At 38.1% G+C, this 24195-nt stretch overlaps 1 protein-coding gene across 3 annotated transcripts; it reads right to left on the reverse strand.

Annotated features, from left to right (window-relative positions):
• LOC139131928 (alpha-N-acetyl-neuraminyl-2,3-beta-galactosyl-1,3-N-acetyl-galactosaminide alpha-2,6-sialyltransferase-like) lies at positions 1 to 17374 on the reverse strand. 3 transcript variants are annotated; one of them, XM_070698247.1, is made up of 5 exons: positions 17196 to 17374; positions 4788 to 5147; positions 2671 to 3065; positions 1720 to 1830; positions 1 to 633 (listed from the first exon to the last, which is right to left on the reverse strand). In XM_070698247.1, the coding sequence occupies exons 2-5, from the start codon at positions 5076 to 5078 to the stop codon at positions 393 to 395; spliced, it is 1038 nt and encodes a 345-aa protein (XP_070554348.1). In that variant the 5' UTR covers positions 5079 to 5147; positions 17196 to 17374; the 3' UTR covers positions 1 to 392. The 3 variants fall into 3 exon arrangements, with proteins under 3 accessions (XP_070554348.1, XP_070554347.1, XP_070554349.1); XM_070698246.1 differs by lacking the exon at positions 17196 to 17374 and adding an exon at positions 9879 to 10038; XM_070698248.1 differs by lacking the exon at positions 17196 to 17374 and adding an exon at positions 9516 to 9549.
• Positions 17375 to 24195: the final 6821 nt, after the last annotated feature.

The following is a 24195-nucleotide window of genomic DNA, read 5'->3' on the forward strand; positions in this document are numbered from 1 at the left end:
TTGTTATAGAGTGATTTGAGTGATTTATTTTTTGTAACTTTTTCACATGCTGACAAAATACGTACGGCGCCTCTTCAATCTCCTCTCGGTGATCAAATTATCGTTTTCATTTGTCATTTAGCTCGCATACTTGAGTAAAAAGTTCATATTTAAGTCTAATTGGGAATTGGATTCGTTAAATGTGATGCATTTGACATATTAATGTTACTTCTGAATACAGACTCAGAGTTTTCAATTAATAGCATAGCTGGCTGATTCTAGGTGTAGGTCGAAAATAGCGACTGATACAATGAAGAAACATTCAGAAATGTGATTCTAGTGTTCTTGAGATTTTTCATATTTAATGGTTTGATGAAAGCACTCATTTCGTTTGGTCAGTGATGGTATATAATCTATTTACTTGCTGCAGAATTTAAAAATATAGGCAACTTGTGTAATTCACTTGTGATATTCCAAGACGGGTAAAAGAATTCCATGTCTGCGCTTTTAGCCCATTTCCGAAAAACATATTTCTCGGTCAGGTATCTGTGACCTCCTGTTGACCTGGTCTCACCGGCGTTAGATACGTCACACTCTTTGACTTCAGTCTTGTCGTAGTAATGGTAGGGAACATCTTTGCTTCTTGTCTTATTTCTGAAGAGAGACAATCAATAAGAGCAATTAATCGACAACTGCGAAATTTGGATGAACGCAAAACCAACGCAAATAGGAAAGAATGAATTGCAATAATACTGAGTATTTTGAAATTGCCAATCTCCCCTAATTCAAATATCAGCAGCCTCTTGACTAAAATGTCGCTAAACATTTCGCTTTACTTAAATTACTGTAGAACTGAAGACAAATTCTTGCAAGGATTTACCAGTATTCTGTTTTCAAAGACGCTCTCGCTGCGCGGCAGGATGGCCGTGATTTTTTTATTGTGTGCATAAATCCCCATACATCTCGCAGGAAACATCCCTTGAAAATTTTACTTCGTTGTATCCTTCTTCATGCTTTGACAAATTTGTCGTCTGCAAAGCGTTAGAGTAGGACTATACATGTACATATGTATTCACAGACCATCCTCAATGACAATCTTTCAAGCGTGCTTTAAGCTCCAGCCTTGACAGAACATTGCAGAGTAAACGATACTTCACACGTGGAGCACGTTTCTATCATTGACCTTTACCCGGCTATCCCACAATGCACTGCTGCGGTCGTTATAAACTCCTTATACGGACTTGTCCAGTAATATTAAATTCATTATGCAGAAGTATTGTCTATCAGCCACAAATGATATAAGTGCTCACCCTGGCGTGAAAAGCGTCATGGGACAAGCGAGGGGATTATAAATCTTACTTATAAAATTAACTGGCGCATCTTTCCACCAGATGACACATTCTGATTGGTGTCCATGGGTATATCAGGACATGTGACGGTAAATACGCGGTGATGATTGGTTGATGAGACTGGTACTTGCGCATGAATCGGCAGATACCGTAAACAACAAGGCTTACCGTCATGGCCGTAGAGGTACTCTGGGTAATAACAAATTGTTTCTTCTGTCAAATTATCTGGAAATACTCTTGATTTTGTCCAAGCACCGGACCTAAATATGTGAACAAAATACCCCTCTCTTGCAAATTTCCTCTGTGAAAACGCTAATCGATAAGAACTCTAAACTGATTTACTTTTTTTCTTTGATACGAGATATGTTCGGTTCAAAATTGTTTCACTTGCCTGGAACAGTGATCGAAATCAATCATTCCGTAGACCTTGACCTTGTCACACACCTTCAAGGCGAAGATCATGGTAAACCAACCCGTCGATAGCCACGATTTGGATTTTTCCCTGAGAGTATAATTATAAAGCAAAACTGTGGTGAGTCGATTCAGTAAATTTTCGATCGGATTCGAACTCATCGGTACCAATTCACCTATAGCAAAGACATCAGTGGTCGTCACAGGCTGCTCAGCTAAATCCCAACCATTCATGGGATTTGACCTCATCAATAACAAGCTGTCACTTTGCACATTTTCTACTGTCTGTGATTTGCAGTTGTGTGACAACCACAAGCAAATAAATACACTTTATGTATTTATATATTGATCTTGACAGCATTTTGAACACGATCCGTTCATGGCGCTAGAAACTGATTTCTATAGCTCCATGATCCGTTGAAGGCAATCCAAAGCAGGAACAATACAACGTAATCGTCTCTACACATGCCACTGAGAAGCATACGGCTTTCCTTTGTTTCTGAAAAGAAGCTTGGAAATGCATTTCACAGCAAGTTATACTAACGTGAGTGTGCTGAACTGTGACGTCTTCATTTCATTAAGTATGGAAATTTAAAGTTTAAGTCAAGCATCGTCAGTGAAGTGAACACTATGAGCTATTGTCGCTGAATGAATAATGACGTCATCATAGCGACATCTTGAGTCTGCAGTGTGTTTCTCTGTTTAAAGGTGACATGTTTGTGCTGACATTGAAGAGGAATTATGATTACAGAAAGATTCCCGCTCATTTTGGAGTAAAGAAGTGGAACTTCTGATGATGAAAATGACCATGATGGTCATGATGGTGAAAGTATAACTGAATTGTAAAATATGTAGGATCAGTAAGTTGGGTTAATACAATCGCCAGTTTCACTAACAGCTGCAAATCACTGATTTAAAAATCATATATTACCTGTTCCTGCCAGTTTCCTTTTGGAAAAGAGCTTCACAAAACTCCACATGTTCGTCACTTGTCATGTACATGTCTAAACCGGCGTGGTGTTTGATGAGTTCAAGTGATTCCTCCTTGACTAAATTTCCATTTTTGTTGGTCCATATAACCACTTTCCCTGGAAATCTCTCATTCTCAAAAAATTTTGTACTCTTAAAGATACCTCGAGTCATTCCAAGAAATCCCGCTATTCTTACTGAAGTTCGTGTACCAACATCGACTTCGAAACCTTTGGTCGGTGCAATGTTCATTCGTATCACACAGGTGGCGTTGTCGATTTCAGTTCCTGCTTTGCTGCCGAGTAACTGTCCTGATGAAGACACCACTGCGCAGACGTCACAATGGATATCTAAATGCTAGAGAAATGAGTAATAAGGTTTATACTACACGAGCATTTTTCATCTGCGATGTTGAATTTCAAGCTAAGAAAATAACGCAGTTCGTACTGCGTCAGCGAAAGAGTCTAGGAAAAATAAGTGATGGAAGAAAAATCTGTGATATATTGGACTATGATTTTTGAACGCTTAAAATGTAAAACGACTGGCCCAGGGAACAGTACAGGGTTGATCTTGGATTCATAACTTATGCTTATAAAATATAATAACGTTGACGACGATACTGTGGATTTCTTTTGGTTATTGATATGGAAACAGGGACTAACAATCCCTCTCTCTCCGATAAATGGAGAAATTTTACAACAGAGTAACATAGTGGATATTCCAAAGGTAATTTTCGAACTTTCGCGGCGTGGGAAAACTGCTACCAAATAAACATTTACTTTATTGAGGTGTGTACATAATATAAACCTGGATATGGAGTAGTTGTCACTTTAAGTTTGTACCTGTGACTGACCAAACATTGGTTTGACAATTGACCAATAGGTGCCAATATGAGTGAAGGGGTTTGCTGACTGGTCAGCGCGGTAAAGTAAAGCAGGCATTGTTTTGAAATGTACTGAGTCAGACATAAACATCACCGTTAAACAACTGGCCCGTTTTCACGGTTACTAGCACAGTGGGGCAATTACAGTTGAAATTACCGAGATTTTGGTCGAACCTAGGTATTATAGATCTAATTTTACAGACAAAGTCGCAATAAATTAGTGGTTCATTTCCTTTTCCCCGTGCAAGAAACGGTGTTTAGAAAGAGTTAAACGAAATTATTTGCAGCAATACAAGCCCTCTCAGTATATAGATCATTAAGAATTATGAACATTTCAAACGTGCTTCGTGAAACTCTATTCCCTCTAAACTAATCGCTAAAATAATTTCGACGATCCACTGCGTCAAAATAATAATAATTCCACACAGTTTGAGCAAAATTTCCACATATATTCTGCTCTTGTAAACTTTAGTAAATTCTTTTTCATAATCAAGAATGGTAATCGGGGGTCTGCATGCAAATGTTGTTTGGAGTGGAGCAAAAGACACTGAAAATTCACCGACATTTGAAATTCAAAATGGCTGTTTTTTCCGAGTTATTAACGCTGTGCAGCGATTTTAAATTTTGAATTAAAAAAAACAGGACAAGTAAATTTTGAATTAAAAAAAACAGGACAAGTGAACAATTCTTTTGTTCTACAAGCTTGGTATTGAGTCAATAAAAACCGTCAACTGGCAAAGAAATGCCCAACTTTACGAATACACTTCGTGGTCCATTTTTTCTTGACTTTACGTATCATCTTAGTTTGTTTTTATTTTTATCATTGCGGCCTAATCAAAATCTAGTACTTGATGGAAAGGGCTTAATAAATAACAAGGTAAACAGCAGTATTCGATAAACTACCCTCTATCCTTCAGGTAACCCCGACTTTATAATATCATAGATAGCACAGAAGCGAGACTTCTACATTCGTGTAGTTCAAAACACCCTTTACCCTTGTAGTAACCCTGACTTTGAGTCTTTGTAAAATCATAGACGGTATAGAAGCGAGACTTCCATATTCGTTTAAAACACCCTTTACCCTGAATTGTACCTGATACCTTGACTTTGTAAAATTACAGTCAGTAGAAGAGAGACTTCTACTGTTTATAGGAAAGTGGTGTCAAGTGCAACCTTCCTCAGAAGCCAATTCTTACCTTTGATCGATTAGTGATACTGGAATAGGCAGACAAATCATCCTTCAACCCGGTCCAGATACCTTCTGACTGTGATATGTCCTTAGGGGTTTCTGTGCAGACTGCAGTAGAGTTCATACATCTTTCAGAGTAATTTTTTGGAGGGTCTATTGAGTAATGCACTCGTATGTTGTCATTCGTTTCCTTGACAGACACGTGTCGATTGTGCCGTGTCAACGTGTATATCATAATACCGCACTGTACTGTTAACAAAACTATCACCACTGCGACTCGTTTCTTGCGTGACGTCATTGTGACGATGTGATTCACGTTGTCATCTCAGCGGCTGTCAGCTTCGCCACTCGCCATTTTCTGAAGTCACTGTAATAATCATGTAAAAACATGCAGATTAATGAACATCAAATCACGAAGTAATTCTAAAATTAGCCTACAGTTTGACAAAGGCTTGTAAATACTAATCAGCTATTCCATAACGACACATAATATATTCATGAATCAGCAATAAAAAAAGGTAAAGGATCTATACATTTAGCTTTCTAGTTGAGTCGGGCCGAATCTACCGAGCGCTTACTAATAGTCAGTGCACACAACAAGTTTCAGTCAGGCAACTAGCACTTTTAGCCGTTTATACACTTGTAACCTTACAGACTTATTTTTGAAAAGAAATGGGTATACGGGAGTCCATCCAAATCACTGGTAACAGAGGGAGATGCGGTACAATTCTATCAATAGGGTTCGTCGACATCACTGGGAAACTAGGGGAGATGCGGTACAATTCTTCCATGCAATTGGGACTTCTCACCTAAGTATTCTTAAAGCCCAATAGCTGCCAATGTGTAAGTAAACCGATCTCAAAATATCCTCAGTTTTCCAAGTTTTCTTTGAATAGGATCCATTATTTATAACACTGTCATAAATGTCGAAAATGGCATTTAAATTCAAACGTTTTAATATCATTTTAGATTTCCCGCCATTTCCAAAAACTAATCATGTGACAGTGCGTTGTGCATTCAAGTAAATGACAGATCGTGCTTGTTTCCTAATGACCACGATGTGTATGTGCGGGAAATACTGCATGTTTTGAACTTTTCCGTGGGGCACTATTTTATGATTGCAGCACCCGTTTAGTATTTAATCTGTTAAAACGCGTAGGCATTGTCATAATCAGCGAGCACTGTACTTGTCCTTCAGTTAGCACATTTACGCGAACCAACTTTGTTGTGAAAATAAAATCATGCATTAAATTCGCAGTTATTGGGGCTGTAATGTGTTCAAAGCGGCCGATCGAGTTTTTAATAACAACCAACGATCGATCGATGTGGTCGCCTTCTCACGAAACGCTCGTAAAGACTTGTTTCCCCTATTTATTAAAAATGTCATCGTTCTTTACGTATCCTTCACGGTACTAGTATTTCATACCTTAATGTTATTTACCATGTATAATTCGTTTGCTATCATTGTAATTTAATACCCATTTTATTTGTCGTAGTTGTAATTTCACAATTGCAATTAGCAAGAGAGAGAGCAAGTAAATAATATACGTTAATTAGGCCTACACATAATGGCGCCCATCACGCGTATCACGTGATTAAGAGACTCACTATGAATGTTTGGAAGTCTGTCTATATTATGCATAATTATGCTATGATAATAATAAAAAGTCATCGTTGATGACACAGCCCCCACTTGTTAATGGATACTTTGATTACAAGTCCTAAGAGAGGATGCAGTCCTGTTCATTTATTGGTTCTAAGATCGAGAATGAGTTCCATGCTGGTGAAAACGTAAACCAATGTGGGCTGTCACCGTAATTACAAAGGGTCATTAAATAAGTCAATTAGTAATTAATTGCCAGGATGTTGCCAAACATTTTTGTATTCTATAATAACAATGACTGGTTATCACATGTACCACAAATTTTATAAACAATACTTGAAGTGTCAATGAATTGTATTACAACACTGTGAGAACAACATCTGTACAAAGTTTCATCAAATTGGATGAATGTTTCTGAACATACCACTCTAATTAGGAAAATTAATGACATATGTAAATTAAATATTAATTAACATGACACTGCATAGTTTCTTTATTCAATCTTAAAGCATGTGAGATCAACATCTGTACCAAGTCTTATGAAATTTGAGGAACCATTTCTCGCCATATCAGCATAATTACGAAAATTCATTACATATGCAAATTAGAAGTTAATTGACATGATACTTCTACATATCTTTGCATGCCATAACACTACTGACAGATCAAAATCTGTACCATGTTTCATCAAATTTCATACAGCATTTCTAGACATATCATGCTGATTGTGAAAGTTCGTCAAATATGCAAATTGGCAATCAATTGACGTGATACTACTTAATATCTGTCTTCACACACGGTACTACTGAGAGATCAACATCTGTACCATGTTTCAAATTTGATGGGGTGGTTCTGGAGATAACCCACTAGTTAGGAAATTCATTAAAAATGCAAATTAGCAGTTAATTATTGTACCAAGTTTGAATGAAATCGCTCCAGGCATCTCTGAGATATATCCCTGAACGGACGCATGCACGAACGCACAACCAATAAGGCGCAGTGGATAATTAGAACACGCGCACGACAAACGTAACATCCGCGTTTATGGGGGTGGGTGGGGGTGGTGGCTGTATTTCGATTACTGTGCGCAAAAATCGCACTGCACTGTTTTCATATCAACATCTCGCTCCACGTTTTACTGTATCGCAAAATATCGAGCTATACTGTTTGGCGTGTACCAGTAGTGGATTTGGTCGAGTATTTCTGTCTGTTGGTTCTCTACTTGGTGACTTGATGATGTATGTCGTGGGTTCGAAGCCGATTGAAAATACTGTATATTCTTAACCACGTAATTACCGATTGTATAGGTATGCTACAGAATGAGGCTGGGTTGGATTTTCACACTTCCAAACTTTCGTTTAGGAGGGGGGAGGGGGGGGGGTTTGAGGCCAAACGCATTTAGTTTCGTTTACCATGCACATGCTTTAATTATCCACGGCCCCTAAGTTTCCCTGGACGGTGTCCGTGGGGACTTATTATATCGTATTGCTTGCTTGTAAATATAGGATTTACATAATATATGTGGCAATTAAAGTGTAATACAAATATATAAGCTTTATATGTCAGTGATCGAGGTGGAGCGTATCATAATAAAGAACGTGGTGCATCAGATAACATAGCCATATTAGAAACAATACAATTACAAACAATCATATGTCAAGGTTAATTGAGTGAGCCTGACCGCACCACTTGTAATTGAAGTTTGTACTGTAAAAAACAACATACATCTGCGCTAGGGGTTACGATCGAACCATGTTTGAACAAAACCGGTATGGGAGAGAGGCATCATATAGGGTATTTTTTTAGCTTGTCAGAGGCCACGTAACTTCTATTCGAACATAGTATACGGCTTCGTCAGTGTTTTGAAGGCCAGAATAATACATGTAAACTGGTTTCACTTCTCATCATGGCCCGAGTAAAGATGGATTTATAGCCGTGTCAGTCTTATATATATATATAATACTGTAAATCCATCCATCCATCCATGCAAAAGACAGACAGACACTGGATTTCTACCGATCAGACAAACTCCAATTGTCATATAAGCTTTATACATATGACAAAATGAAAGTTAAAAACCACAAGAAAACAAATAATTGTGGCATTTCACGAGTTTTTGTGAGTGTCCGAAGATTAGAAATGATCCTATAATATTGTTTGGCCCACACTCAACTAGTGATTCGATAAGCCTGCTGTTTGTTCGCCATGTATCGGACCCACAGTCGCCTGTTTCTGCGTGTATAAACATGTACATGGGAGCGTAGGCTCAGAGCGAAATTACAGAAAACAGGCGACCGTGATCGAACCACAAGCGACAGTGATTTGGCCTATATGCCTCGGCATTGACGAGTGGAAAATCTTGACTTTGGCTAAACTTGTACGTCCGACAGTACTGATTGACTGGCGATTGTTCACTGAATCCTGAAAATCTATGAAAACGTCTGAAGTCCTGAATGACATAAAATTAACCCATGGCAATGTGACACGTAAGATACAGCTGCGCTGTACCTTTCAGTGGCCCCTGTAAGAACTTAGCTGTGGGTCCATAGCTGTGGTGTTTTCGGACGGGATTCCTGCCTTTTACGGGCTGGTTTTGACTCTTTACGATTTTAACCCCGTGGTGGCGGGGTTAAAATCGTAAAAAGTCAAAACCAGCCCGTAAAAGGCAGGAATTCCGTCCGAAAACACCACAGCTATGGACCCACAGCTAGTAAGAACTGTGATATACCAAGTGTTCACATTTAATACTTTGATATAGCTTCAAACGCAAAACGAACGTAAAATGAGCAACGTTTTACTTGCCCATAACTTTGTGAATGTCATGCTCTCTTGCAAATAGCACTAAATTCATCATAAGCATAGCTATGCGTGGCAGAGCTGTGTGTTATCGGCTCATTTGTGTCAGCTTCAGTTCAAATGAGAGCGTCTAAGGTAGACCATTTCATATTTGGGGGCTCGGAAGATTGGGGGATTCAATGTCAGCGAGCTCTTACTGTAAAATTAAGATGCCAGAATTCACACAATTGAAAAAAATAAGTCTAGGTGTAGCAGGGAGAAAACAAATAATGCTTCAGAGTTAATCTCCTAAGCCTAGATCCCCAATGTCCACCTCTTATAATTTTATACTGTTACCTCAAGACAGTGACCGTAGAAGCAAGCGTGCGAGACGTAGCTGGTAAGACGCACGGCTGATCATGACCTCAAAATACCTCCGCTACAAAGGCTAGCCATGACCTCAAAAATGAATGAAATACTCGACAGATTTAGAACGTTTCAAACTCCGTTGCTTGTGGTTTGATACACGTCAAGGGCAAGCGTAGAGCGACCCTTGACATGTATTCATGGATGTAAAAAGAGATGGTGTGTTGAACAGAGACTCAAAAAGATTATCTTAAAGCGCCTGTTGTCAAGCTTGCAATCCGAACATTTACCGGGATTTGTAGGCAGCTCAGATTATAACTTAATTAAGAATATGTGAAAATTTGAGTAGCTCACCTGATCATCTCCCTAAATGTAAACAAGACATGTTATATGTCGATATATGTCGATATGTGTCTCTGCTCGGCAAGTTAACCACTCGTCACTGATGTGTATCTAGATTAAGCTGAAGTTCATGAGATGGCGGCCTTGGGCACGAACAAACCATATATACTGAGTCATAAATTGCTAATCTGCACATGCGTAGAAATCTCGATAGAATTACATACGTTGGAGACGTGCTGGGCAGTAGTGCTTCAAATGTATTTCTGTCTAACAACATAGTGTCTCATGGGGCAGCTATTCGACATAGTGCTTTGCCGCATGTAAATCAAACAGATTGCAATAGTATATGATATTCTTTATCACGTGTTTATTTACTTCAGATATCAGTCTGTACTTCCCTTTTTTGATCTCTCAATACAAGGCTGCATTCAAAAATACTGGCGAAGGGCGAGCTGGAGGTAGTACAGGGAACCCAGGATAAATAAACAGACAAACACACAAACAAACATAAACAAGAACAACCAAAAGCAAACAAACAACAAACAAAGAAAACAAACACAGAAAAAATCAAACTCAAACACACAAGTAATAAGTAAATAACAACTAAATAACACATTAATTAATAAACCAAGCACACCAACAAATAGCTTATGTGTAGATTAAAGAGCGAGGCGGTTCAACCGGTCTCCAATCTCCAGTAAATTTTATTGAATAATACCAACGTTTCGACGACAAACCCTTCTTCAGGGTAAACCCTGATAAAAATAAGCATTGATCCTACCACTCCACTGATAAGCTTCATCGATATATGTACATTTTATTTTTATATATTTTTATCAGAGTTTACTCTAAAATTTACTGAAGATTGGAAACTGGTTGAACTGCCACGCTTTAAACTCTACATCTGCTATGGTCCGGGCGTGTTCCAAAACTTTAATCGTAACTTCAAAGGTTGTAGTGGGACTGATTTGTTTCACAATACTACTAAATAGTTTAGTTAGGCTGCGTTCACAAATAAGAGTTAGGGGCTCGAGGAATCGCGATTGAAATCTTTTTTTTCAGACACCCCTCAGTACCCTCAAAAATTTTCAAGTCCCCCGTCTATATATCAACATTTTTCATGTCCCCCCACTATCATATAGCCGCATGCTTATTAGCGATGCACACAAAGAAAAATAGACGTATATTGGGCAATTCTACTTGCAGTTGTTATTAGCAGTTTTTAGAGTCATATTCCCGGGGCAAGTTCTTAAATCGATTGATTTTAAATACATCAGTGGAATTTTGAATTTATCAGTCTAAGCCGACTTGAGTTTATCAAACTCTGGCCAGGTCAATAGCTCCTGCTGAAGAGCACAGCAGATGACAATCACGACATGAGAGAGTATGCAAATTGTGAATTCCAGGCTATATTTTGCCAAATTGTAAAAAACTATGAAAAATATTTTTTTCACAAGTAAGAGACATATATGACTTAGATGCTGTTCAAAATTGAAAATACTGGAAGACTAAAATATTCCAGAAGATAAACGTTTTAATCTCTAGAATTTAGGGTGTAAGGCTGCGTTCACATATAAATACATATAAATGCTATATTAACACGCATCATTCCATGGTAGGGATGAAAAGGGTTACATGAACTTAGAACAGAAAAAAACATGACAGTGTCTCAGAAATATCACTGCAAATACAAGGAAAAGTCTTAACGAAGACACTACATACTTATCGCAAAAAGAAAAAAAAGATACAGAATACAGTCAGTGATTATTGTTATAATATTTTTGCCGTAACTCATACATGTTAAAATATATTTTGCAAAATTGATTCCCAATGTCTCCTTTTCCATAATAAATTTAAACTTGTTTGTCAAAGACTTGAAATTAGCGCAGAGCTTTTCCGCTGCTGCAAAGAAATGGATCCTTTGTTCCTTATAAGTAGGGCATGTGATAATAAAGTGAAATTCATCCTCAATTTCATTATTTTGACACAGGTCACAAATTCTTTCATACAAGGGTGTTTTGCTATGGCGTCCGGTTTCAAATTTAAGACGGTGATTACTTATCCTAAATTTTGTCAGACAAGTACGTAACTTCACATTTTTTTATTTCAGAGACATAATTTTCGAATTCAATTCGTTCTTTAAAGATTCTATAAGTTCTCAGTTTATCTTTTGCGTTTGGTTTTGCTCTATTATCATCATTTATTTCCTGCTTCCACTTTTCATTGAAATCCTCTTTTAGTTTATCATATATTATATGGAAACTAGAGGTCGTGATAATTTAATCAAGATTTACTGCATGGGATTCATTTATGTTTGTACATAATGATTCTATTTTCATATACCATTTACTTCGTAATTTTTTATTTACCCAAAGTGTTTCCTTTAGCAAGGCATGATCAGTATTATTTAAACGGTTATAAAACTTAATTAACTGTTTTTGGACGAAAATCTCAATCGGATATCTACCAAGCTCACCATAGACGACCATCGATTGGGGGGTTCACTGGAGGAATCGCGATGGAAATCTTATTTTTTTTCAGATCCCACCCTCAATACCCTAAAAGATTTCAAATCCTCCCTCTATATGATCAAAATTTTTCAAGTCCCCCTACAACAGTCACAAGCCCGTATATCATTAAAGGATGTGCGCGCAGGAAAAATAAACATGTATCACGCCGTTCCGCTCGCAGATGTTCAACACTACCTATTATTAGCAGTTTATAAAGTCATATTCCTAAGGCAAGTTCTTAAATTGATTCATTTTTAAACGCATCAGTGAACTTTTTTGATTTATCTGTCTAAGCCAACTTGCGTTAATCCAACTCTGGCCAGGTCAACTGCTCCTGCCGAAGAACACACAAAATGATGATCATGAGAGAGTATGCAAATTGTGAATTATGGCTAATTGCCATATTGTAAAAAACTGAGCACAGTTACCTACCAAAAATTTTGTTTCAGAAGTACAAGACATTTATGAATTAGATGCTACTCAAAATTGACAATACTGGAAGGTTAAAATATTCCATCAAATAAATGTTTTCATCCCTGAAATTTTGGGTGTAATAATGGCAAATTTGATTAAAAAATAAATAATTCCATTTGGTCACATATTTTTCCATTTAGTGTTTACTGTTCAAAGTTTTGCTTTTGTATTATTTTATGATGAGAATGTGAAAATTTAGAAAATCAAGCATGGTGACCCTATCTTTTTGATTATTCTCATATGCCAGAATTTAAAAATCTCTGATAACTTTTAAAGTCTCCTGGTCTTCCATGTGTTGCTCTCTGGTCTGATCTTGTGTACAAATATGTTTCACTGTCATGAGCGTCATTTGACCCAAACTCTTCTTCAACAACCATGTACATCAGAGTCAGAGCTATCTCTATCACTGCTCATGTATGCAGTGACAGTAACACTGCAGTAGCAGGGCAGTATCTGATAGTGACACTGCCCGCAGGGAGTAGCTATATTAACTTTGATAATTTTGACAATATTTTTGTTCAGTTTATACAACTGTGTTCTTGTTCTACTCCCTGTAGCGTGTTGAACTGTCCAGTATTCAGCTTGCTAACACAGCCTTTGTATGTTTCAAGATTTTGTGCCTTTCATCTAGATAAGGATGGGAGGTTTTCATGTTTTAATTGTCTTGGGAAAAGAAGTGCGAATAGTAAAAAATAAATTTTGTCCAAAGGTCACAAATGAAATAATCTGTTTGCATTCAGCAAAGGGGTAAAGCCAGTAAAGCCAAGTATACCGGTAAAGCTTTGCCACCTTTGCAGTTTTACACGGAGTGAATTTAAGCAGGTATTCTATGTGTTCTGGATATCACAAAAATGTTGAACAGAGCGACCTTCTCCGTCAAAGAAAATCTATTCATGATCGATTTGTTCGTAAAATCAGATGGGTCACAGGGGCCGTCCGCTTTGTACCTAACCACAAGCACTCTACTATAGAAACGTAACTCTACTATTGTAACGAATACTATCACAGCTCTACGCACAGATGACCTCTGACCTATGCATAAAGTCCTTGAATGAATTGCTCGCTGTCACCCTTGCTTGCCAGCCTGCACTGTAGCGACAGTCGTGTCAATATTTGTAAGACATCGCATGCCCTAAATATTGACAATGTCTTAAAATGTGACATTAAATTGGTCCAATAATCATTTCCATTCAAGGTAATACGAAGGGTAATAGATTACCAGGTCCATGGGACATTTGTGATTTACAAATTTATGTAGGACCATCCTGTACCATTGATATTTGTCGTGGTTCCGGGCGTTCAGAATGGGTAAACGTACCCTGCTAGCAAAACAAGGACTACAGGGTTTCCTAGGGGTTTCCATAGTGAGACGAAATTATTTGCAGAACCAGTGCCAAGTACCCAACTGCTATTCTGTTTGTGAACACTCCATATTCTTTGCTTTGACAATATGACTTGAATATACGTTTGTCATCGTACAATACAAGTGTGCTGGAACCTAGAATGTATTCAAAAACTGTATTTCATCAAAACCAGACATAAAAGCTATCCATTTATTTTAACAAATCAAAGGGTGAATGACAAGTCCCTCGAACAAGTTGTCAATTAAGATTCCAGTCCTGCAGTAAATGACGACGGTTGATAGACCAAGGCAGTGTAAAACATGTTCATAGTATTATGAGGGTCAAGAAAATTTGGAAGGGCCGTCATGTAGCCGTCAATGGTGTATCACCGTGCTTAGATAAGTGGAAGGTTGAACATAATTTGATTGACTTTGCGGGGACGCCTGTTAAAATCTTTGGCAATTAAACCACTTGAATAAGTTTTCAGCGAATTCAATAGTGGCAGGGTAACAACCATGAGATTAAGACGTACAATGTACAAATGGTATATGTTCTAATGGCCTGTCCCATTAATTCCATAATATGTATCGAGAGGTTCATCAACTTTCGTTTCATAACTTGTATGATCGTCCACGAAAAATCCTCGGAGTCTCTGGTCACCTTACTCCATGCTGATTTGGACGTTACAGACACGATTAAATTAAATTATCAATTACAATTTCGATTTCATAAAAGTACTCCGAAATTACGAACAAACTGGAGACAAATTTGTAGATTTTGTCTTTGAAATTGGATCAAATGATAGCATTCGACACGGTGGAGGTTAAAAGTCAAAGTCATTATAAATTTTTGGGGATATATATATATATATATATATATATATATATATATATATATATATATATATATATATATATATATATATATAATATATATATATATATATATATATATATAATATATATGTGTGTGTGTGTATATAGGCCTATATATATGTATATATAGTTCAAGAAGGAAAATAGTGTAATCTATTCACAGCCTGAGTCATTGGTATTGTACTGTCTATTATCCTCTACAATCTTATCTAAATTACATAAATATTTTCCCCTATATACAAAGCACTGTCAACAATTGTTAACTCTTTGAATCATAAAAATAACATGCAAGTGGTTTTGAAATAAATCGTACAATAAAATCGGTATTTGGCATTAGGCAAATCATAAATTTGTTGGACCAGGTGGTGACTGATAATACTGAAGTAAATTATTTCGCCACAATTTTAACTCTCCCAGCAGTACCCAGATATGCTGGCTGTGGTATTCAATCGTCAGCATGCCAATGCATCAAACACTTTATACAGTTACTGTAATAAAATTGGAAAGCTAATACTTGGTATTCCAATATGTCGTATGGGGTAGAAAAAAAAACTGTATAAACTATACGGCAAAAGGAACAAATCCTGATTAAAACTACACAGAAGAAACAAGAGACTTAATTCAGGTATGTAAATATCTTCAGTATACGATAATTATCCTCATACAAGTTGTCTCTACATTACTGCTGTTGAAAGGATTTAATCATGCATGAACAGGCAAATTGTGTTGCTACTTGATATGTCACTGAACAGTCTAACTGGCTCCACTATGTCATGCCGTAGTGACAGATCGGCCTAAGCCGAGTACATAACAGTTAATGTACTGAATTCGTTCAAGAGTTTCCTAGCACATATGATAATTTTATGAATACGCTTATTCCATTAAGTATTGAATTATACAGTAAAATTATACAGTAAACAAGAACAAGTATAAGCAGCAGTTTTGATTTTGAACTCTGTATCATGCATTTGCAAACAGGCTTCGAAATTTAGCTTTCTATCTGAGGTCTGTCCGAGCTGCTCTGACTGGCCACAGTGGCGCAAGCGGCTCTCTTGACGAAAATCTGAAGATTGCCCACGCTGACTGTACACTTATATGTAATAAGCCATAAATCATCTATTGCGGGTTTTGAAACTCTCATTCGTGCCAAAATAATCAAGCTGCTAAAATGCAAATTATTGTTCAATGTACAATGCTAGCATAAAACATTGTATATATGCAGCCTCGGCTTATACTATTACAAGATAACTTGAAGTTCCAGCATGGAGCCAGCTTCATGGTTCCATGTATATCCAACACCCCCACCCAAAAAAAGGCGAATTAGATAGTAATATGGAAGTGGTGAACTTTCATGATATATGATAGATAACCTATTCACCTGTAAAGCAGCAGAGTTTTACATATGTGTCGTCAACAGAGATTCTGAGGGATCATAGCTGGATTCATCATTAATGGGTACACTTTCTAAAGAATCAAAATCGTAAACTTCTCCTATGAAATCCCATTTCCACAGTACAACACACTCATTGTTATCCAGCTGAATTGTACTGTGTTTTTGCATGATATCTGCATATCACTTGACAGCAAAGGTCCATGATTTGTATCGTGCCTTACACCAAATCTTGGTAAAGGCACGGTCCCTCTTATACAAAAGTAAGCCTAAAGTTCTGAATTTTGTATTTTACCTCATCACAATTTTTACAGCTTTATGAAACATGTGCTCCAGTTTCTAAAAAGGTGATTTATTTCATTCTCTTAGGGAACTTGTAAACAAAGTACGCTACGTAAAAGTGCTGACCGAAGTGTAAATACAGAACGCTGTTCAAACATTGACGGAGAATTCACAACTTTTATATTTTGGGCCTTGGAAGTCAAATATGGCCGCCGCGAGCGAGTATTGCCCGTGAGCAATCAACCAGCTTCAAAGACGGGAATCAAAAACATCTTTCAGAAGGTTGATCTCTTTTGGAGGGGGGTGGGGGGTTATCAAATTGCAAAACGATAAAGCTAATTTAGTTTTATCACTGGTATAAAAAGACTGGCTTTAACCACACTGTCATTAAGCTAATTTTGAAGTGCGTACTCTACAGGATGATTCGAGGTGTAGAGCAGATAAGATTACTGTACCTTGTTTACCGCTGTGATAGGCCTAATGCGTACATATGACACCAGGTGAACAAAACTCCAATGATGACCAGATGAACAAAACTCAAATGATGGAATATCTCTCTGGCCTTCGAATTCACCGATGTGTCGTTGACACAGTCTGGCTACGCCGCCTACCGAGGGCAATAAATGTGTCTAGCGCGCAATAACACCGATATTGGTGTGGACAGATATTTGAGTAGCTAAGGGACATTTCTCACTACCTTGAGTGATCACATTACTTCTGTTAGGGGCCGTCGATAATAAAAGCTGACGCACAAGAAACGTAATTCCTTCGTTTTACTTGAAACCCCCTCCCTCCCCCTCGAAACGAAAGTTCTTATGCGAAATCAATTTCCTATTATGATGCCGTTTCTGACAAACCACACGCACCTCTCCGATCCACACGCCCGTGAAAAAAATACCGGAAGGGCACATGTATTTCGCACGTAGGAAAATGTTTCACATATCACATTGAAAACCATACAAGTTTTTATTTCACCTTCATGTCTTTTCATTGTCTTTTCTGTCTCCGTATTTTGTGGTCATTCTCTTCTCGATGAATGCGAAGGTAGTTTTGCGTTCTCGCTGCAAAGTCGCACTTTGAAAACAATAGAAAATCCTTGTGCGATTTTGACGCACACAAAACGAAATGAGCTTTTACCCCCTCCCCCACTAAACGAAAGAATTACGTTTGTCGTGCGTCAGCTTTTATTATCGACGGCCCCTTATTTCATGACTTTTTCAGACGAACAGTTGGGAAAATGTATCTTGTGGAAACTGTTCAAAATCTTGTTACCGCTTGAAATTGCTTAAAATACGAAAAAATCTTCACAAAGTAATAAAAGGATGTAAAACCAACCTTTAAGGTGCAAAATAAATCTCTATGGTCCTTGACATTTAGTTTAAGTGGTGCAGTTTTTTTCGCTTATCCTTTCTTTCTCTTTTCCTATCCACTTTGGTATCAGTTTTTCTGGTTCGATATGGTTAGTACACTGGTAATTTTGTTTACATCGTGGCTTTGAGGGTAAATTAATTACAATTGGGAAAAAACACTGAAAATACAAATGTAAAGATATTGTCGCATAATGAGAAAATCCATGAACTCTCAGACAAAATAAAAACATGTGTTTTCTTCAACAGCTGATAAGAAATAAGGTCGACGTGCCGGGAATAAATTTGATACTGAGCTGAAAAGAAAATGCGAGAAAATTCCCAACTAAAATCTGGAATCTCACAAAAGTACTCCCTTGATATCACTGTTTTTGAATATGAATTGATTTAATTTCTTTTTAACCCAGCACTCAGGGAAATCTCCGTTATGTTATCTGTTGTCATAATTCAATTTATTTGGTGAATTGTTCTTCTCGACTTCAGGCATTTTATACCTGGTCTTACAACTGTATAAAGCAGAGTTTCTTCATGTATAGTGTATTCTATGGTGTCTCGACCTTCCTTAAAGATGTGTTCATCATAACAATAATGGAGTTTCGAGACTAACAAATATATATATATATATATATATATATATATATATATATATATATATATATATATATATATATATATGTAAAAGCTGAAACACACACTCACCACACACACACACACCACTCACCACTTACAGTCAGTTTTTAGATAGTCACATCAAACAAGTGAGCACGGTGACCTACAAATAAAGTTTGGTTACATATATGACCGAGATTTTACTTATAAAAATTCTACAAATTTGACATAACTTGAAGATTGAAACGTTCCACCAAATTAAACTTTTAATATCAGAAATTTTAGGTGTGTTAATGGCTAGGTTGTTGAAAAATAAATTATTCCATTTATTCACACATTTTTCATTCAAATTAAGAATCTTTACTTTTTAAAGTTTTCATTTTATTGACAATTTGTTTCGATACAATGCATGGATATACTGAAAACATTATCATCAGTTGCAGCTTCTCAGGGTCTTCCATTACATTGTCTTCTTCTTGTTGTTTTTTAATGAAAATTCAATGGCATTCATACTATTTTAGTTTTTTGCGAAACAAAAGTCATGAAACACGATAAAATGGTTCCACATTTTGTTTAATCATTTCTAACATTAGAAACCCTGGATGACATAAAATGTTATTCATTGTTCATTGAATTACTTAACAACTATGAATCTGAAAATGTAAAAAAAAGGTAAGGCGAGGGAAAAAAAAAATATGTGTTCAACGGGCCCGACCGACCCATATTTGGACCACTCCACATTTTTCTTTTTTTTTTCCCGAAATCTTTACGAATCTGAAGAAACGCGGAGATGTTATTCAGTGAACATCTGTCTGTAAGATGAATGACCTTCACATTTTCGATGACATTGACTTGAGTGAGATTGATACAGGCTATGATTTGAAGAGTAAAGGTGGAAGCGCATCACAAACATTTGGTCAAGGTGAAGGGCAGGGTTAATACGCCGTGGAAAATAAACTATTACGCCATGTGTTCCGTATTTAATCGGCGTCTATTTCACGTCTGAGTGGTTGTTCAGTCTATATTTTCTAGTGTTCCTATTTTCAGTGTTCCTTGAAAATTCTTTATTGTTCTTTGAGTCATCACTCGTTCCGATTTTCGTCATGGCTTTCTCCTATCGAACATGAGATTGTAAGCAGCAGTTCTCACTGCAGGACGGACATGATTTGTGTTTCCGTTGTCGAGAATGCACAAGGAGTCAACCTTATGACATTTGTTTGACTTGGACACAGGACGAATGGTCTAATTTCGCTCCCTCGCTCGCGCTCGACAACGTCACCCCAGACATCCCCGGGGCAGACCGTCCGTTTCTGAGTCGCGAGTTTTGGTTGGAATGCACCGTGCTCATATGGCTGGTGCACCACCCGGGACACCAACACAGAAATTAGCTCAGTTAGATTCAGGTGCCGCCAACGAAGCTGTTCGTGCAAAAAGGTGTTCGTGCGAAGTTTTTCAGCAGGCGGGCAGATTTCAAAACTAATCAGCAGGCGGGGAGAAAATATCGATATTTACTGTGGGCAGGGAAGAAATTTCATTACTTTCAGCGGGCGGGGAGAAAATTTTTGACAGTGGGCACCGGAAAATACGTAGAGGGAGGGGAAAGCGGCGTGCTTAATAGAACCTAACTTAGAGGGGAGCAATGTTCCAAGGTATTCTGCTAACTGCTTGAATGGTTTTGTATTGATCTGGGTTGCCTAGTGGGCATCTAGTTGGCAATGGGAAATTTCAGTAGTAGGGAGAGGGCAGCGGGGAGCTTGAATTGTTGTGGGGAGTGGGGAGCGGACAGACTGTAGATACCGGAGGGCAGTGGGCCCCAAAATTCAGTGGGAAGGCACATTTTCAGTGTATACCAGTGGGAGGGCACCGGTAACGAACAGCTCTCACTTTCCCCTCCAAGTTTTAGGTCAGGGTCAAAAATAAGAAAAATTGGTATATCAGCCTCCAAAACATGTTTTGTGATGATTTTGAGAAATTCATGAAATCTACCAGTTGGCGGCACCTGTAGATTGAACTGTAGAAGTGAAGGCAAAGAAGCTGTTGTGAGACAACCAACCCATGTCAACAAAAAGTTGAAAAATCATGAACGTACTAAACAAGTATATCCAGTATATGTTATGTGACTAAGCAAAAAGCATGAAACACACAAAAAGTGTTTATATTATATGTTCTGTTTAAGAAAAACCAAAAAAAAAAAATCCAAAAAAAAAAAAAAAAATCCGACCTACCTACCCAACTTTGAAGTCATCCCCGCCCGTTGAAACAGCTTTTTTTTTTTTTTTTGGCCTAACCAAAAACTTTTAAGACCCCCCCCCCCTCTTTTAACGCTGAGCAAAATCTTTATGTTCCCCCTCTAGTATCCCAAGAATTTCAAAACCTCCTGAATTCCCCGTCAAGAATTTGTAAAAGCAGTCTCAGCCAAGCTCTGCATGGCAGGGCTGTATGCCACCTTTATCCTACCTCTGCATGGTAGGGCTGCGCGGCTGTGTGGGGTAAGCCAAATTCAAGAGCCGCGTGCCTGCCAAAGTTCATTGACAACGATATAGATTCGTGTTCATTCCAGTTTACGTTTAGGTCCTATACCTCCATGGTAATAAACAGAGCGTAAAATTTGTTGCTTGAATTGAGGTCGCGTCCGCAAGCACTTGCACACCAGTTTACAAAATAAATAAATAAATAATAACAAATAAAGAAGGAATACATTAATGGCAAAAATACCTGTATCGATCACATAACTATTCCCCAAACCGATTCATTGCCGAATTTTGTACAATTTTCAGTGTGACCTCGTACAGACATGCTATGACCACCTATTCGTCGGCTTGACATAACACCGTGACGTGCGCGATGACAGTTTTGGTCAGCTCAATACGACTTTCAACTGGAAAAAGTATCTAGGTCATGCGTATAAAAATGAAGAAAAGGGAGATAACATGAAATACGATGTGAAACCACAGGGTGTTGTCTAAATGTCCGTCCCCAGGGGTGGGTAGGTGTTTCGTTGTATTGCTAATAAAGATATATTAATTCTACCAACCTTTGGTGTTTTGGTCTTAAACTTAGCACTGCCCTTGACAATCTTGCGTTAACGTTTTATCAACATGCTGTATCTATTATCTGATGAGTTTGAGTGCCTAATTGGCCAAAGTAAGCAAGGGTAAATTACTAAGCTGTGGACGCTGTCACCAGATTATCACCGGATTAAATTTGACAAAGTCAACAACGAACGCGCCAGTAAGGTAGGGTGTTGTCTAAATGTCCGTCCCCAGGGGTGGGTAGGTGTTTCGTTGTATCGCTAATAAAGATATATTAATTCTACCAACCTTTGGTGTTTCGGTCTTAACCTTAGCACTGCCCTTGACAATCTTGCGTTAACCTTTTATCAACATGCTGTATCTATTATCTGATGAGTTTGAGTGCCTAATTAGCCAAAGTAATCAAGGGTAAATTACTAACTGTGGACGCTCTCACCAGATTATCACCGGATTAAATTTGACAAAGTCAACAACGAACGCGCCAGTAAGGTATAACTGAAGAAAGGGCTGAAACTCTCAAAAGCCGTGTTCACAGAAATCTACTTTACAATAAACATTTCCTAATTTTTCGAACGTCAACAGTTTTCTGACATGTTTAAACGGGGACAGGCCAATTTATGCCTTCGTCGGTTGCTTCTATGAGCAATAGAACACTAATCGAAGTGGTTGAGTCAGTGTCCCGATGTGGTCCGTCAGACCGGAAGCCGGAACTAGAAACCTTTGACCTTAGAAATGTTTAGTTTAAGCCACATGATCGATAGAGGTAACAAATTAGCCAACATGCTTTGGGATCGAGGAAGGTTGGATCGAGGGTCAAGCTCATCGGTGTTTATAAACACGGACATGACAATCTATGTGTTTTTGACTACAGCCGGTCATCGTTTGGGGGAAGAAACTCGCCGCTTGTTACATAAAAACTGACTAGTCGGCAAAAGTATTTTCGTGCCTTTTAGCCTATAGGCCTATGCTTATTCGTTTCAAGACGAGATGAAAGCATGGAAGCATAGTAATACTCAACCAGGTTGATCTATACGTTGGGAGATATTGATGTCACGGTCTTGTCGAACGAAAACGGGGATGTTTAGGCCATAGCAAAGACGATAAATCAGTCAGCTAAATAAAACGAATTTTTTTGGACACCATATCTTTTTATGTCAGTTTTTGAACCCGCGTGAAACCCTGCGTAACACTGATATAATCAAAACCTTTTGGACATATCTTTTTATGTCAACGTTTGGACACGCTTTAGAAATGCATGATATAGCATACTGTATATGTCTGACTGTTGGGGAAACACTTCTTGCGCCGCTGTCGGACTCAGTCGCACGATCGCGGTGTCTTTCCCCGTCTTTCCCTCGCACATTCGCTTTCCCGAAATTTTTTTTGTATAAAAAAACCGCAGCTTTACAGTTAAGGATGTTCGACTTCGAAGTTTATGCAATCCATCATCATATGGCCACTGGCTCGCCTTTACATGTTATGTGGGACTTTGCTCGGAGTTCACTACAATTTGACGTAGGCTTCGTCGACTGATAGAATGGAATAACAGAGATGTGTACATCGGACCACAGTCCCTCTATCCACGATCGGACACAAATGCGAATGCACCGTTTTTTGCGCCTCCGTCGGACTCAGTTGCTGTGTCTTTCCCTTGCACGTCAGCTTTCTCGAAAATGTGTTTTGTATAAAAACAACTTTACAGTGAAGGATGTGATCCCTCGAAGTTACTAATACACTTGTCGATTTGATATGCGAAGACACACTGACGACCAGTTATTTATTAGTTCTCAAACGTCAAACCTGGTGAAAATCATTCCGCGACACTAATCGATTATATGTCTTTTGGAGAACGTCCTAAGAACCTGACATGACCCTTGTTTGATGCGTTAGGTAGTTGAGTATAAGGATTGATAAAATAATGTATCAAAATATACACAGATTCACGCGACTGCACTATCATATTCTTGGCAGCTCAATGACGTTTATGGCGAGAGGGCGGGAGTCTCAGACCCAAGGGAGCATAAGCAGTATGCAGTACATTGCATGCTTTCCATGCAAAATCCGGCTTTGACTAATGTTCCCGTCCTGTTTCCGAGCATAACTTTCGAGCTGCGTAGCTAATAATGTTGAGGTCAAGATATCCGAATTGTTCGTGTTCAAAATGCTACTTCATTTGCAGAGAGAACATTCGACCTCCTTCTTTGTGTTTTAACTAAGCCATGGGTCAATTGAAAAATTCAGAGCAAAAAATCGCGGTGTATAAAATCTGCAGGCACGTAGTCACCAACCCACAACACCGCTCGTACCACAGGGGGCTGTCTACATGTCCGTCCCCAGGGGTGGGTAGGTGTTTCGATGTATCGCTAATAAAGATATATTCTACCAACCTTTGGTGTTTCGCACTGCCCTTGACAATCTTGCGTATACGTTTTATCAACGTGCTGCGT

The sequence above is a fragment of the Ptychodera flava genome, chromosome 4 (assembly GCF_041260155.1).
Source record: "Ptychodera flava strain L36383 chromosome 4, AS_Pfla_20210202, whole genome shotgun sequence".
NCBI classification, from domain to species: domain Eukaryota; kingdom Metazoa; phylum Hemichordata; class Enteropneusta; family Ptychoderidae; genus Ptychodera; species Ptychodera flava.